Raw genomic sequence first — 15,891 nt, 5'->3', positions numbered from 1 at the left:
GTCGAATACTTGGCAAGAATCGAATTCACATCGAATTTCTTTGTCATCTTCCGCCTACATCACCGATGAATACGCGTGTTGTTTCTCTTATACATCCCGCGTGGCCTACTCAAATTCCTTACCTTCGTCCCCATCATCGGCCATCTAATAATATGAAGTAAGTGGCATATTTCTCCCACTTCAACATGTGTCTCCTCCTCTTCTATCTATTTATTATAATTGTTATTAAGCTATTTTAGAACACAATACAAATAAATGAGAAATGATCATCATGATCATGCTCTTAATTTTTTCAGATTGCATTGTGAGATCGTTTCTATGTAGTTTTTTTTTTAATTAATTAGCTATAGAGACCATCAAGATATGATTCTTTTATCACTCTATTTATTTTCTAGGATTTTATTTATTCATTTATTTTCATTTTTTAGTTACTTACACAACCTTGTTAACAACTCTTATGCATTCTTTATTTCTCCAAATTGAATTGTATATACAATTTTGACTTAGAAGGAAAATTATAATTTGATAACCTTTTATAAAAATGGTGCAAATATGAATAACATAAAAACTAATTAATAATATTGTAAAGTAGTTTCTAATATATGATATATAATTAATAAGTTGTAGAATTAATAACAAATAATAAATAGTGATATGAATAATCACACAAAAACTCATCATCATCATCAAATCATATGATCAAATTTTAGTAGAGGCTCTCTAATTGTTGTTGTTGTTGTTGTATGAGTAGGACAAAGACGATGACGAATACTATTCAGTTGCTCAAACATTTCTTCAAACTTATCATTTATGTAATCATTCGCTTCTGTCATCGTCATCTTCAAATACACACCCACCTTCCAAGGTATACTGCACGTAATAATTAAAGAATTAAATTTAGTACAATGCTAAAAAAATATACTCAAAACAATACAAATTAACACTATGCTTACCGCATTCTATCAAAAGTTGCTCCATCAACTAGATCACGAAGAATCAACTTATCGCGTTGATAATATCTAATATAATTAATTCCCTTAAATGATTCGTGAGGAAATGGCTCGTACACCTCTCCATTTCTCTTGAAAAACATAACACTTACAGTAACTTTATGTTCACAAACATCGTCGTACAACAAATCTCCGAACTCACAAGGTTCAATTTCGACTATCTTAGAAGTTTGGTGAGATTTTGATCTTATTTTCACTTGAAGAATATAATCGGAACAATCATTGTACAACCTTACAGTTTGTTGAAACATATTAATCTTCTTTGCCATTTTTAATTAATAGAAATAGAAAATATAATTAATTAGACTTATTATAATTTTGTGAGAGAAAGAGAGAGTAGTCGATGTGAAGAAATATTGAGCTGTTTTGCTGTATATATACCCATCAATATTATATATCCTTATCCTAATTGGAAACTTTAATATTTTGTTTAAATTTAAAAAAGGTAATTACTCTTTTTTTAATTATCTTTTAAATAGTGTATGTATAAATTTAATAAATAATAAGATAATTTGATATTTTTGAATCACACTCATTAATCTTCTTTAAAGATAAAATTAATTAAAAAAATAATAATAAAGTGATTTTAATTTGAATAGTCTCATATCACTACTCTAGCTTCTTTCCATTCACACGTGTGAGGCTAAATAGATAAAGACACGTGTGCCATACAATGAATTTTGAGTCATATCTTCTAGATTTTTTCCTAACAAAATAAATATCAAATATTCCCCTTCAATCTTTTTTATCGGCTTTTGTTTGTCACTCATTAAAATTAACATATATTTTTTGATTTTATTATAAAAATTGAAGCTTTAGTATTTAGCCAAACATAAATCATAAAATTATTCACATAGCACAAAACTATCTTCAAAAATTCCATTAATTAATCTTTTTTGAAAATAAAAGAAAATAACTAATAAAGTGATTTTAATTTGAATAATCTTTTTTAATTTGCTATAAATAAGAATAGTATTTTTTCGATTAAACTCTTTCAATTATCATTCACTTATATTTTATATTCTTTAAGCTTAAATTTAAAGTGTCATCTATTTTTATAGTGAAATGCTAATAATAACTGCTTAAATGCTAATATAAACGTCAAAAATTTATTAACAATTCTAAATGACACCTTAAATTTATTAGCAATTTAATAATTTATCATTAAAATTTAAACTTTTTTTTAAGTAAAATTAAAATAATAATTTAAAAGATTTCACCGTGCAAAATTCGTGAAAATAATATAGGAAAATTCTACAATACATCCCTTAAAATGGATACATTGATGCACTCTTATCTATTTTAGCATCAGAAATAATTTTTTAGTCAAATTTTTCTCATGGTCAGACACGTTATAGTTATTTAAGACATTCGGACCCCATCGGACCCCATGGTCCGACCATCGGACCTGGGGCTTTTTTTCCTTTTTTTTTTTTTTTTTTTGCTTTCGATGACTGGCGGTGAAGAGGGGGCCTGGGATTCGTGGGCTTCGACCGCCGGTGATGGGGGGCCTGGGATTCGTGGTCGACGACTGTGGGTGAGGGTGGTTCGGGTTGGGGTTGATCGTGGGTGAGGGTGGTTCGGGTGAAGGTGGGCGGTTGGGGTGAGATAGAGGGAGAGAGAGATGATGCAGAGAGAGAATATTGTGAGGGGGTATTTTTGGGGTTTTGAAAAAAAAAGTATAGTTTTTTTAAGTTTTAAATTTTTGGTTTAGGGAAAAAATTTTAAGATTTTCTAAGTATAGAAAATCAAATTTCCCTTATAGAATCACCCAATAATATATACCACACCTAGTTTATTTCCATTCACATGTGTGAGGCCTATAGATATAAACACGTGTGGTGAAATCGAGTCTTGTGTTCTAGATTCTTCCAAACAAAATAAATAACAAATATTCCCATTCAGTCATTCTCGTTCATCTCTTCTTTCTTCCATCGTCAAACCCTAAGGTACTTTTTCTTTTTCTTCTTCTTTTGGGTATAGCTATTCGATTAATCACTGTTCGTTTTTGATTTCTAATTGAACTAAAACCCCCATCTTTCGTTATTTGATTTCATATTTTACGCTACTAATTTTCTTTCTGTTTGTAGAAATGCCTCAATCACTTTTTATGTAGAAATTTCCAACTTTTTCTTTCTTTTCTATGTTGGATCTGGGTTTGTTTTTGTTGTTGTTTATGATTAATTATTGTGATTCACATCTGATTCTTGTCGGTGAAATGAAAAGCCCCTTGCTTAAGGTATGAAAATGAATCATTTTATCATTTGTTAAGTGGGGTTTTTTCTAATTAATCAGCTTGAGTAATTTATTTTAGAAATCTTAGTGTACTCTGCCCAGATATGGAATTAAGATTGAGCTAGATTGATGATGACTGATTAGGATTCCAAGTGAAATAAATGTTTGATTGCTTATATGATGATGGTGTTCGTCATAGTACCAAAAAATGACCCAATAGGAATAGTTCAAATCGTTGTTGGAGTCCCTCCTGGGTACTTACATAGAAATTGTTATAGTTTTTTGGTCCCCAACTATTATAGGCTTAGGTGAAGATCTTGCCCCATGGTGCCTAATATCACTATTGGGTCTTACTTAATTTACTTTAATAAAGGTCATAGAAAACTGCTAACCTATCTATAGGGCGCTACCTCATAGTGGTAGCAATGCTCAATGATTTTAGAGGTTGACCAAAAGAAGGTTTAATGTAGATTTGAAAAGATTAAGAAAAAGAAACATTGTTGGCAAGTTATCATAAGTACAAAGAGAAAGTCTTGAATATCCAACCATTGCATTAATGAATAGAGGTAGACCAACATGCTTGTACTCTCACTTGACCATGCTTTTCATGTTAAATTTTGTCCCACTGTGTTTCTTTTTTCTTTCTATGGATGTATTTGATTTGTGGTTGGTTGATCCTAAATTTAAGCTTTTGCTATGGTGGGAATGTTTGTTCTTTATTAAAAGCTTTTGCTATGGTGGTCGTTTTGTATGGGGTAGCTTAAATGGTCAGGCATGTGGTTTGAGGTTTGAGTCCTTACTCGGTACCTACATAACAATTGCTGTAGTTTCCTGCTCTTGAAATACTGTAGGGTTAAATAGATTAAATTGGTTTTAGAGGTTGGCCAAAGGAAGAAATTAAACAGATTTGAAAGCTTTAAGAAAAATAACTAGATGTGAGAAACAATGTTGGCAAGTTATCATAAATTGAAAGAAAGTCTTGAATATCCAACCATTGCATTAATGTATAGAGATAGACCAACATGCTGATACTCCCCTTGACCATGCTTTGGGTGAATTTGTTTTGTGGTTGGTTGATCCTAACTTTAAGCTTTTGCTATGGTGGGAATGTTTGTTTTGTGTATGTTTGATGTTATTCACACTTTGAATCACAATATGTGTAATTCAGTTCTGTTTTGATTCTAAGAAAACATGTATCACAAAGTCTAATGGATATTCTGTATGTTTGATCTTTAACTCGCTCTTTGGAATCCGTAAGTATGCATTCTGTTTTGTTTTGGTGATAACAAAACATGTGATGTTGTGAACTCAGATTTGTTTTTTTTTTTTATTTGAAGAAACCTAAAGCTATGGCAGAGGAGAATCAACTTATCGGTTGCCACAACAAAAACGAGTGGAAGGATCATTTCGAGAAGGGAAAGGAGTCGAAGAAACTTGTAGTGGTTGATTTCACAGCAACATGGTGCGGACCCTGCCGTGTTATCGGCCCAATCCTGGCCGACCTGGCTAAGAAGACACCGAACGTGGTATTCCTGAAAGTTGATGTCGATGAGTTGCAGGATGTTGCTACCGAGTGGGAAATCGAGGCCATGCCAACCATTTTGTTCCTGAAAGAAGGGAAAATTGTCGACAAGATTGTGGGAGCTAAGAAAGATGAGCTTGTTGAGAAAGTTGCAAGGTATTCGGCTGTGGCTGCTGCTTGAATTCGAATTTGGAGTTTGAGACACTAAATAAAAGAAAAAGATTACTAGTATTTACTATTTAATTTACTGGTTATCTTATAATATGATGTTTCTTATAGACATTATATTTCCCTGTTTGTTTGGTTATGTATCTGTTTATACTATTACTATGGTCACTTTGCTATACATATAAAAGCTTAATTAAGTTACTTTATTTATTTATTTATTTATTTATTTGGTTGCTTTGGGCCTTAAAATTTTATAACAAGCTTGCAAATGTTATTTAGAGAAGGAATGATTTATCAATGAATTAGATAAATTGTAATTGAATAAAACAAAGGAATTTTATTACACTTCCAAGAGTTATAGAGATATTTTGGAGATGTGTGAAATAGTTATGTGAGTGGTATTTGAACTTTAATTTTAATTTTAGCACTGTAATTCTTTAAAAATTTAAAGAATGCTATTAGATCATTTTTTTTAAGAGTTTATTGCAGAAATTTCTTAAAATTTATGTATTTATTTTTAAATAAATATATAAATATTTATTTAATTAATTAAATATAATAATATTGAGAAATTGTAGTGTTACCTTCAAAAACAAAGTAATGGTATGTAGACAGAAAAACAAGAAGAAATAAATACAATCAAAATATCACTACATATAAAGACCAAACAATCGTTTATTTAGTAGTTGATTTTTTAATATGACAATTTTTGTCTTATTATTCACATATACATAATATAAATAAATATAAAACAAATATAGAGTAGTTGATCACTGTCCATCCATATTTCCAAGTCAAAACAAATATATATAATATATAAAAAAGGACCAACCAGTCAAAAAATAAATAAATAAATCAATTTTATCCAAAAACAATAATAAATTTCTTCAATAAAAGATCCATAAATTTGGTGATGGGTTTGTGATAGACTGCTAGTTATGGTTATGGAGTTATATAATAATAATAATAATGAAAAATTTTACAATACTATATCAATATCTATTTTTAGAAGAATATTTTAGTCTATTTTTTTTTTTTTATAATTGTGTATATTGTAATTATTTAAAATATTTTTTAAAATTTTGATTGCACCAATAATTTTTTTTATTTTATATGCATGTAAAATAAATTGTTTAAAAACTATTTTTTTTTATATTGTGACTTATTATAAATCTTTCAAAATTTTAATGTCTTAAATAACTATAATATACATAATTATATGTTTAAAAAAAAAATTGGATTAAAGTTTTTCCTAAATAACGAAACAGATAAAAAGTGTATCAGTAGATCATTTTTAGAAGATGTATTAAATAATAGAGAATTGTTAAAAAGTATTATTGATGTCTAGTACTCTTGTCGGTATTATATCGCTGGTGTAATTAAGTATTGGTCCTAAAAATAATTTTTAGAAAATATTACTAACTAATAACTAATACGTCGTCTATAGAAATTACTACACACTAGTATCCAATAACAATACTTAAAAGATACTAATGAATTTCATATAATTTAATTTAATAATTTTAAAAAAATATGGTTCCTAAAATGACACTCATATAAATAATAATTATAAATAATAATGTAAAAGCTCTACTAGTAATAACAACAATATTCGAAAATTATATATATAAATGGTATTTAGTTTGTAAATTAAATTTGAAAGACAAAACAAAAAAGAAAGAAACAGATGAGAGATTAGACAATGCTTTGTCATTCTCTCACTGATCGATTACAGCCATGGCTTCGTGATTACGACCGCCTTCAATCCTCCGCTCTTATCCTCATCTACATTCAGGTATCAATCTACATCTCTATATCTGTACAATTAGGGTTCATATCATATCATATAATCATTTCAATTCAATTCCTCACTCTAAATCAATTATTGTGTTTTTCTTTTTTTAGATTGGTTGTTCCTTGATTGGTTCTCTCGGAGCATTATACACCGGAGTTCTCCTCATCAACCTCGCCATTTCTCTCTTCGCTCTCGTCGCCATTGAAAGCAGCAGTCAGTCTCTTGGTCGTACCTACGCTGTACTTCTCCTATCGTCTCTTCTTCTCGATATCTCCTGGTTCTTTCTCTTCTCCCACGATATCTGGTTAGTAAACTCTTACTACTTCAGTAGAACCTTTAGATTCTATCTAAAAATACACTTGAGACCGAAAAAGAAATAATAACACAGAAAAGTATCAAATGTAACAACAATAACAATAAACAATTCTTACTACTATATCGTAATAAAATTATTATAATATAATACATTAAAAAATATATAATTAATTACAATTTATAATTGAACCAAATTGAAACTTAATTTTGTTATAATAAACTAGAAGTTATTGTTGAATAGAGTATTGCTGTGTTATTATTGTTGTTGTTGTTGTGCTTGTTCTGTAAGAGAAGAAAATGTATGATTTTGGATGTGATTTCACTAGGTTTAGGTTTTAAGAAATGGGGGCTAGTAAAATCAGGAGCTTTTCTGTCGTTGATCGTGATGCTTTATCCCATTTCATTGGGAATTTACGAATTGGATGTAATAAACCTAATCACCTCGCGCTTGCTGCTGTTCTTAAATCGTGTACTGCTCTTTTTGCTGTCGGATTTGGGGAGGCTCTTCATGGTTATGTTGTCAAGCAGGGGTATGTATCTTGCCAGTTTGTGTTTAAAGGACTGCTTAATATGTATGCTAAGTGTGGCAAGCTTGATGATTGCAAGAGGCTATTCGGTTTGATGACTTACCGTGATCCTGTTGTTTGGAATATTGTCATTTCTGGATTCTCAGGGTCTCAAAGGCATAGCAATGAGGTTATGAAGTTATTCTGTGCATTCACTCGTTTAGGTGGTGAGGATAAGCCTAATCCCATTACAATTGCTACTGTTTTACCGGTATGTGCTCGCTTAGGAGATGTGGTGGCTGGAAAGAGTTTGCATTGTTATGTGATCAAATCGGGATTTGAATCGAATAACCTTGTAGGAAATGTTCTTGTATCTATGTACTCGAAATGTGGACTAGTTTGTTATGATGCCTATGCTGCATTTAAAAGTATTAGTCAAAAAGATGTTATTTCTTGGAATGCCATGATAGCAGGGTTTTCTGACAATGGATTTATGCATGATTCCGTCAAATTGTTTAGTTGGATGCTCAAAGGACCAACCGAACCAAATTATGTAACGATCGCTACTATCTTGCCTGCATTTGCTTTTTTAGATAAAAGGGTTGCTTCTCTTTTAGGGAGAGAAATCCATTGTTATGTGCTGCAGCGAACTGAATTAGTAGGAGATGTTTTCGTTTGCAATTCCTTGGTAAGCTTTTATTTAAGACTTGGAAAGATGAAAGAAGCTGAGTATTTGTTCCAACAGATGAAATCAAGAGATTTGGTTTCATGGAATTCAATTATCGCAGGCTATACTTCAAATGGTGAGTGGTTGAAAGCACTGGATTCGTTTCGTAGGTTACTAAATTCGGATTTAATCAAGCCAGATTCAGTAACTATTGTCAGCATTATTCCTGCATGCGCACACTTCCGAAACACACAGATTACGAAAGCAATCCATGGATATATTTTTCGACATTTAATCATACCTGACGAGGACATATCAGTGGAAAATGCCATGATAAACTTATATGCAAAATGCAATGAAGTAGTTGTGGCATCACAAATATTTTCGTTGATGTCAAGGAGAGATTTGATATCGTGGAATACCATGCTTGACGCTTATGCTGAGAATAAATGTTGTGATGAGTTTCTTAAACTATTAGCAAAGATGTTTTCAGAAGGAATGAGGCCAGACTCCATTACCATTTTGACTGTTATTCGTTACAGCATTAATGTTTCGAAAATAGAAAATATTAAAGAATCTCATGGATATTCAATTAGGGCTGGTTATTTTCTAGATAATATTCAGCCTACTGTAGGAAATGCTATACTTGATGCATATGCTAAATGTGGTAATGTAGAGTATGCTTCTAAGGTTTTCAAGAGTTTATCAGACAAAACGAATTTGGTATCATACAATTCAATGATATCAAGTTATGTAAACTGTGGATCACATGACGACGCGTATATGATATTTAAAAAGATGTCTGAAACAGATCTCACAACTTGGAATCTGATGGTTCGAGTTTATGCTGAAAATGATTGTCCTGATCAAGCTCTTTATTTGTTCTCCGAGTTGCAAGCTCAAGGAATGAGACCTGATGCCATATCTATCATGAGCCTTATTCCGGTATGTGCTCAGATGGCCTCAGTTCACTTTGTGAGGCAGTGTCATGGATATATTGTGAGATGTTGTTTCGATGATTTGCACTTAACGGGAGCTCTGCTAGATGTGTATGCAAAATGTGGCGGGATAGACTCTGCTTATACGATTTATCAGTCGAACCCCAAGAAAGATTTGGTCATGTTTACAGCTATGATTGGTGGGTTTGCAATGCATGGTATGGGAAAGGAGGCACTCAGTATCTTCTCCGATATGTTAGATATAGGCGCGAAACCAGATCATGTTATCATTACTACTGTTTTGTCCGCGTGCAGTCATGCAGGACTGATGAGTGAAGGATTAGAGATATTTTATTCTATCGAGGATGTTCATGGGATGAAACCAACAATGGAACAATATGCTTGTGTGATCGACCTACTTGCTCGAGGTGGCCGAGTTGATGAGGCCTTCTCTTTTGTGAACAGCATGCCTTTTGATGCTAATGCAAAACTATGGGGAACACTGCTTGGGGCCTGCAAGACCCATCAGAAGGTAGTATTAGGACGCATTGCGGCGGATCGTTTGTTTGAACTTGAAGCTGATAATATAGGGAACTATGTTGTGATGTCAAACTTATATGCAGCAGAGGCTAGATGGGATAAGGTGATGGAGGTAAGAAGACTGATGAGGACCAGAGATGTTAAAAAACCGGCTGGATGCAGTTGGATTGAAATTGAGGGGACTAGGAATGCTTTCATAGCTGGAGATTCTTCGCACCCTGAGAGAAGCTTTATTTATAGTATACTTGGCACATTGGATCAACAATTAAAGAACCAGTTTAGTTATGACTTGGCAAATGCGTAGTCATGGTTTTTGGACATGGATGTATAAGCATTTACTTGGTAACTGATTTTCAACATAACTTTTTATCTGGCTGCTTGGGCATATAGGATTTGTCTGAGCATCCGAGGTAATCACATCACAATATAGATAAGACACAACAGTTTTAAACTGTTCTTTATTTTTTATAACTTGTTATGTCCTATTCTCCTCAGAATGGCAAGCAGTACCTTCCAGCTGTCACTGTTGTTGTAAATTCCTTTCCTTTCCTAGTTTTCTTTGGGGGTTTGAACAATTTCTATTGAAGTCCATTTTTTAGCAGAATAGAAGGTCAATCTTAGATTCCGAGTCTTTTTACCTTTTGATGATCAAATTTTCTTGTTTTGCTGTTTAATCAAAATCTACCAAAGGATTTATGTCCAGTAGCCAGATAGAGATATCTTGATTTTGTTTTTGAAGCCTTTTATAATTGTCTATTAAATGCACATTCAGAGACGCCTGGGAGATACGTTCTTTTTTGTTGTCCTTTAATACTATTGGTAAGTCAAAGCAGTTACAATCTAGGTTCAATTTTACTTTTCCTTATATAGCATTCTACAATTTATTCATATTTTCTTCTGGTTTTATCTGCTGTCACTGCAAAGATGAATGTGACTGGTCTATAATTTTAGCCTAGTATATATCTTGGTAAAACTGTATTTTGAAACCCTTTTTTTTTCGAATTCTGTCCCCCCCTCCCCCCTAAAGGATATTCAGGAACTTTCATATTCTTACTGAAAGTTATTGTCTTTCAGAATGTTTTAGTGCTCATTAATTTTATCTGCATATTTATAAATTATCAAGTATTTTTTATATTTTCTGATGTATATTGTAAAGGATGGTTCAGTGACTAATTTGTCAGAAATGTTTGGAAATTTTGTTTGTGATTTATCTACTGAACCAATATCGATAATAAGTATTATTATGCATTTGACAAACATGTGTAGAAACATATCTGAACTAGACACATATACATCTTTTCTACCAAACCTTTTCATTTATGCTGTATTCTTGCTTTTAACTGTAATCTGCAATATTTACATGGGAAAACATTGTTTGCATATGCAGGAACATTTCATCTGATAAATATGGAACATTTTTTATCTTCTCAGTTAAACTCACTCTGTCAATGCAAATCATTGGCTTTTCCGTGAGATTATCGTCATCACTATTATGGATTCAGATCTACAGGTTGGGGGTCTCACATCTAGATACTACGATTCCGAGAGAAGCTGACTATGATGTACGAACTAGTTTTTTGAGTCCAGTCACTCCTGCTGCAGCTAGGCAATCTTCAGGTTCTGATGAGGTTTTAGGAGGCTCGATTTATGATCCAGCTTATTACTCATCTCTTTTCGAAGATGGTGAAGAGAATAGAGTTTCAGTTATGGTAATTCATCTTTAACTCGTCTTTTATTTCTTTTTTAAAAGAATATTCTTTAATGCTATTAAATATGTTTTTTTTGACTTACTTAGGCTATGTTTTTTTTATATATAAAATCACACTAAACATAGCATTTATCCAACATAAGTAATGTGGGACAAACACACATGCACACAAATATTTGGTATGATATATAGGCTATGTTTGGAAGATGGATTTTGGTGAGCAAAGAAAGAAGTAGAGAAAATGTAGAAAAATAATATAAAAAATAATAAATTCTTATATTTGGTATGGAAGAAAAATTATAATAGAAAACACTCAATTCAACCAAAATTTCCATATCAAACTTGAAAAATTGATTTATTTTTTTGTTCTTCGCACTTTTTTTCTTACCTTTTTCTTTCTTCACCAAAATTCAGCTTCCTAACATAGCCTTTTGAATCCCATGCCTGAATTTGTTCAGATGAATATCTTCAAATTCAATTGGTCCCCCATGATAAAAGTTTATGCATTTTTATTCATTTACTTTTTTTGTTGTTTAAAGGATTTAAGAAAGAAAAATTAACCCTTTAAGAATCAAGGTAAACTATTTACCAGTTTATACCATATTGCTTCAAGCAACAATATGGAGTTGTTTTTTCCATGCATTGTGATAAAATGAATTTCATTATTAGACTTGTATTATTGAACATATTTTAGATCAACTAGCTCACTCTTACTTTCTCATGATTTGGTCTGTACAGTAGTTGTTAGAGTTTTCTGCTGTATGCAGTTTTGGTTAACTTACAGTAATCATGCAATTATGTTTTATAGCAATCGCGTGTTACTGATGAGAACCGAGTAATCCATGCTCAAGAAAACAATAAAACAGTAGCCAAAAACAGTAGAAAATGTAAATGATTGATATTAAATTTTTCGAGAAAAGGCAATTACAAGCTATAGGAGCCCTTAGGCGTCTATTCTCTTACTCACCTATATATCTACCCTCCCAACAACGACTTTTTATTTACTATATTCTAGCACACCATATTTATCCTAGGGCCTGACAGTACTCGTGTAGGTTCAGAACCATCCCATTGGTGGCAATGGATCAACTTCTATTTCTGATGTTTCTCCATTGAAGCTATCGATGGACAGGTCTTTTCATTCTGTCGATGTAAGTTTTCTTGGTGATTGTTTCTTTGTTTATTTAAACGTATTTAAGCTACCAAATCAATATATATGATTGCATTTGCATCTGCTGTTGTTACTTTTGTAGGGTCAGAATCATTCCATTTGTGGCAGTTTATCTACTTCTGCTGATGCTTCTCCGCTGAAGCTATCCTTAGGCAGGTCTATTGATGTAAGTTTCTCGCCATATCTCGACGTTATTATTTACTCGGGGCAACTTAATTTAATTTCAATACTGTACCGAATGTGTTGATTTGGTTTCCATTGTTAGCTGTAAAATTGCTCTTTTTGCTGTTAGGCTCTTTTAGTTCATGACTGGATTTTAGTCATTGCAGGAGGACAATACAAGCAGCCAGCTTCTGCCATTTCGAGTATGAACATGACAATAAGATTCTTTGGTTTGTTTCTTTTTTGCTCCTCCGGAGTATACAGCACCGCATACTCAAGACTACGGGGGAGCAGGCTATGTACAGAGCAGTTACAGTAATTACGCGTATTTTTTTTGTGCGGAAATAGAAAGCTACCGATCATGGTAAGCTAGAAGGAGAAGAAACCACATTGATTGATTTTGTAGTGTTATTACAATTCTATAAAAAGTAGACACAATTTAGTTTTACCACTAGAGAAAAGTGATCATGAAGCCATTGTCATTCTCAATTTCTTACTAAATCTTTTGCATTGATTGATATGAGTGCAAGTAACTTCATTTCATGCATTGAAATTCGTAAAGAAATTTCGACAAAGATGTTTACTTTTTGCTTCGGTTTTTAGTTAGCGAAAATTGAGAAGAAAAAGAACGAATACTCGAAAAATCGATCATTGATCATCCTTAGATGGATAATTGTCTGTAAAATTGGTGTTTGATATCATCTTAACCTCTATTATTAGATTTTACTATTTAGGGACATTTGTGACACTAAATCAATGCAATTCTAACTAAGCTTTCAAAATGGAGCTATTTTCTTCCATCTATTTGACCGTGCTTGATAAGTTTTCACCAAAATAGATACAACAACCGAAAAGAACAACCATTAAGAATCTGAGTAAATGCCATGTAATAATAGGAAAAGAAAATGCTGTCCAATACTTCGTAGAAAGACACTTCTACTTAACACATTCACCACAATATATATAAATAAATGTAAACATTAAAGAGAGAAGCATTAGATTCTGTGTAAGTCATTTTCATGTTTGTGTACTCCATACATACTTACCTTCATGACAAGCATCTCAGGTCTTTTTACTAAAGATAAGATATTCTCAACTATGTGCTCTTGACATTATATTAAAAATGATATAAATATTATTTTGGATTGTGTTTTTTTAAATGAATTACTCAGTAATTTTTTTTAAAAAAAGAGATAGAAGATAATTTTCTAAGTTTAATTTTTATTAAAATAAAACTTAATAATAACATGGTTTAGAGGTGTTATGATCAGGGTGATTATATTTTTTGCATCTGTTCATTTTGTACGAGAACTTAGCTTGAGGTTTGCTATTTTAAAAATAAAATTTATGAAAATAGAATTAAGTATTATTTAATGTTATTTTATTATTTTACAAAATAAAAAATTTAATCAATAAATTTTATAAAACATTGAGTTCAAAATAATTATACGAAAACAAGTCACGTGGTAATAGCATGAAATTACTCAAATGACTATATAACTTTTGACTAAAGCTATACTACCACCTTACTCAGGATATGTCCAATGTATAACATCGCTCTAAGAAAAACTTACTATTCCATAATGGATTTGATCTCAAACAACATATAAGTTATTTTCACTAGAAGAATAGAAAAATGTAACTTATGGTGATAATGTGCAAATTTTTAAATGGGTTGGTCAAAAATGTCTTTGTTAGTGTTAGAAAAGCATCGACAATTGTGGATTATGATGATAATGGTGGTGGTGGTGATGAGTGTGTTTTGTAAAAGACTAGGTAGCAAGTACCAACACATGTTATTATAGCAAATGAGATTAATAAGTTGTAGGTGAGGTTGATTTTATGTTAGTAATTAAAAGCTTCAAGCATTGTAGGTCTCTATCACCTTTTTCAGTATTACATATAATTAAGTATTGAATCTTATATAACTTAAGAAAATATTTTTTAAGAAATATTACTAACTAATCGTAAAACGCCACTTATAGAAAGTACTGAACACTACTAATACATGTTAATAATACTCATTTTTAAGTGGCTATAAGCGTGTTGGGATGAGTTGGGAATGGACCATAGTTAGAAAAGACACATTTGATTCCATTTTCTATGTCCTCACTCCTCAACAAAATTTAATCTCTTTATTAATTATTATTATTATTATTATTATCATTATTTCTATGCCACGTCACCCTTGCATGATTATTATTATTATCATCATCATCTCTTTCTCTCATGAATGAAAGGTCAATTCATTACACTATTATTTTTAATGATTAAAATTTAAAATTATTCATCAAAGGCTTGGTCATGCATGCATTATATAATTCAATATCATTCACATTTAGTAGGTGTGTATGTGACATGAGGAATGGAATTAGATAGTGTGAGTGATATTTTGGACAAAATAATAATAATATTATAAATAAGATAAAAGAGAAAAAAGAAATTACATGTGGAAATTAAATAAAAAAGTATATTTATTTGTTGGGGACATAATAGTAAAAATTTGTTAAAAAAAGGAGTAAAGTGTAAAGAAGAACATATAATTAAAAAAGAAGTTAGTGGTGGGACCTATGCTCATTAGTCTAATCCTCTTAAATTTATAATGAAAATTAATTAAAGAAATACTATATTATAGTAGTGATTTTTTTTAATTAATATTACTACTAAATATAAAAGTTAATTTGACTTTTTGTTTTAAATTTTTTTTCTTTCTATAACATCTAACATTTAGTTCATCCAAGAAACTTATAATACATCAAAATAATCAATATTGAACCAATTTTCTCTCTAAAAATAAAAAATGAAATAATAAAAATTGCAAGTTGTGGGTTTAATTAAACCATACTTGGTGGATTTGTTGTTAAAGGGTCCAATGATATTGACATAAAACATTTATTGGTATTCAATAATGAAATTGATATAAATGTATCAATGTATATGGTTAAAACCAAGAATCATTTTTGAACTTTTCCTTACTTTGCTTTCTTAAAAGAGCCAAATGACCTTTTAGTCTTTTCATATGAAGCATAATATATTTATGTATACAAACAAATAATAGGCTCTATTTATATTATGTGACTACACAAACTCTATGTAACAAAAAATATTGATTAATTGGAACATTTTTGTTTGATTGTCATTGATAGGTTTCATC

The 15,891-nt window shown here is 31.1% G+C and overlaps 3 protein-coding genes across 5 annotated transcripts; all 3 read left to right on the top strand.

Moving 5' to 3' along the window:
* The first annotated feature begins 2,812 nt into the window (after positions 1-2,812).
* Positions 2,813-5,153, top strand: LOC115725301 (thioredoxin H-type). The gene is made up of 2 exons (XM_030654768.2): positions 2,813-2,959; positions 4,583-5,153. The coding sequence occupies exon 2, from the start codon at positions 4,595-4,597 to the stop codon at positions 4,946-4,948; it is 354 nt and encodes a 117-aa protein (XP_030510628.2). The 5' UTR covers positions 2,813-2,959; positions 4,583-4,594; the 3' UTR covers positions 4,949-5,153.
* Positions 5,154-6,565: 1,412 nt separating this feature from the next.
* Positions 6,566-13,219, top strand: LOC115725697 (uncharacterized). 3 transcript variants are annotated; one of them, XM_030655288.2, is made up of 6 exons: positions 6,566-6,730; positions 6,841-7,034; positions 11,084-11,405; positions 12,460-12,555; positions 12,658-12,741; positions 12,896-13,219. In XM_030655288.2, exons 1-6 carry the CDS (start codon positions 6,638-6,640, stop codon positions 12,944-12,946), a joined length of 840 nt encoding a protein of 279 aa, XP_030511148.2. In that variant the 5' UTR covers positions 6,566-6,637; the 3' UTR covers positions 12,947-13,219. The 3 variants fall into 3 exon arrangements, with proteins under 3 accessions (XP_030511148.2, XP_030511149.2, XP_060973826.1); XM_030655289.2 differs by having other exon boundaries at positions 6,571-6,730; positions 12,905-13,219; XM_061117843.1 differs by lacking the exon at positions 12,896-13,219 and having other exon boundaries at positions 6,571-6,730; positions 12,449-12,555; positions 12,658-12,747.
* Positions 6,899-10,398, top strand: LOC115725696 (putative pentatricopeptide repeat-containing protein At5g08490). The gene is made up of 2 exons (XM_030655286.2): positions 6,899-7,034; positions 7,372-10,398. Exon 2 carries the CDS (start codon positions 7,388-7,390, stop codon positions 9,998-10,000), a length of 2,613 nt encoding a protein of 870 aa, XP_030511146.2. The 5' UTR covers positions 6,899-7,034; positions 7,372-7,387; the 3' UTR covers positions 10,001-10,398.
* Positions 13,220-15,891: the final 2,672 nt, after the last annotated feature.

The sequence above is a fragment of the Cannabis sativa genome, chromosome 6 (assembly GCF_029168945.1).
Source record: "Cannabis sativa cultivar Pink pepper isolate KNU-18-1 chromosome 6, ASM2916894v1, whole genome shotgun sequence".
NCBI classification, from domain to species: Eukaryota; Viridiplantae; Streptophyta; class Magnoliopsida; order Rosales; family Cannabaceae; genus Cannabis; species Cannabis sativa.
This window is presented reverse-complemented; position numbering and strand designations above follow the sequence as displayed.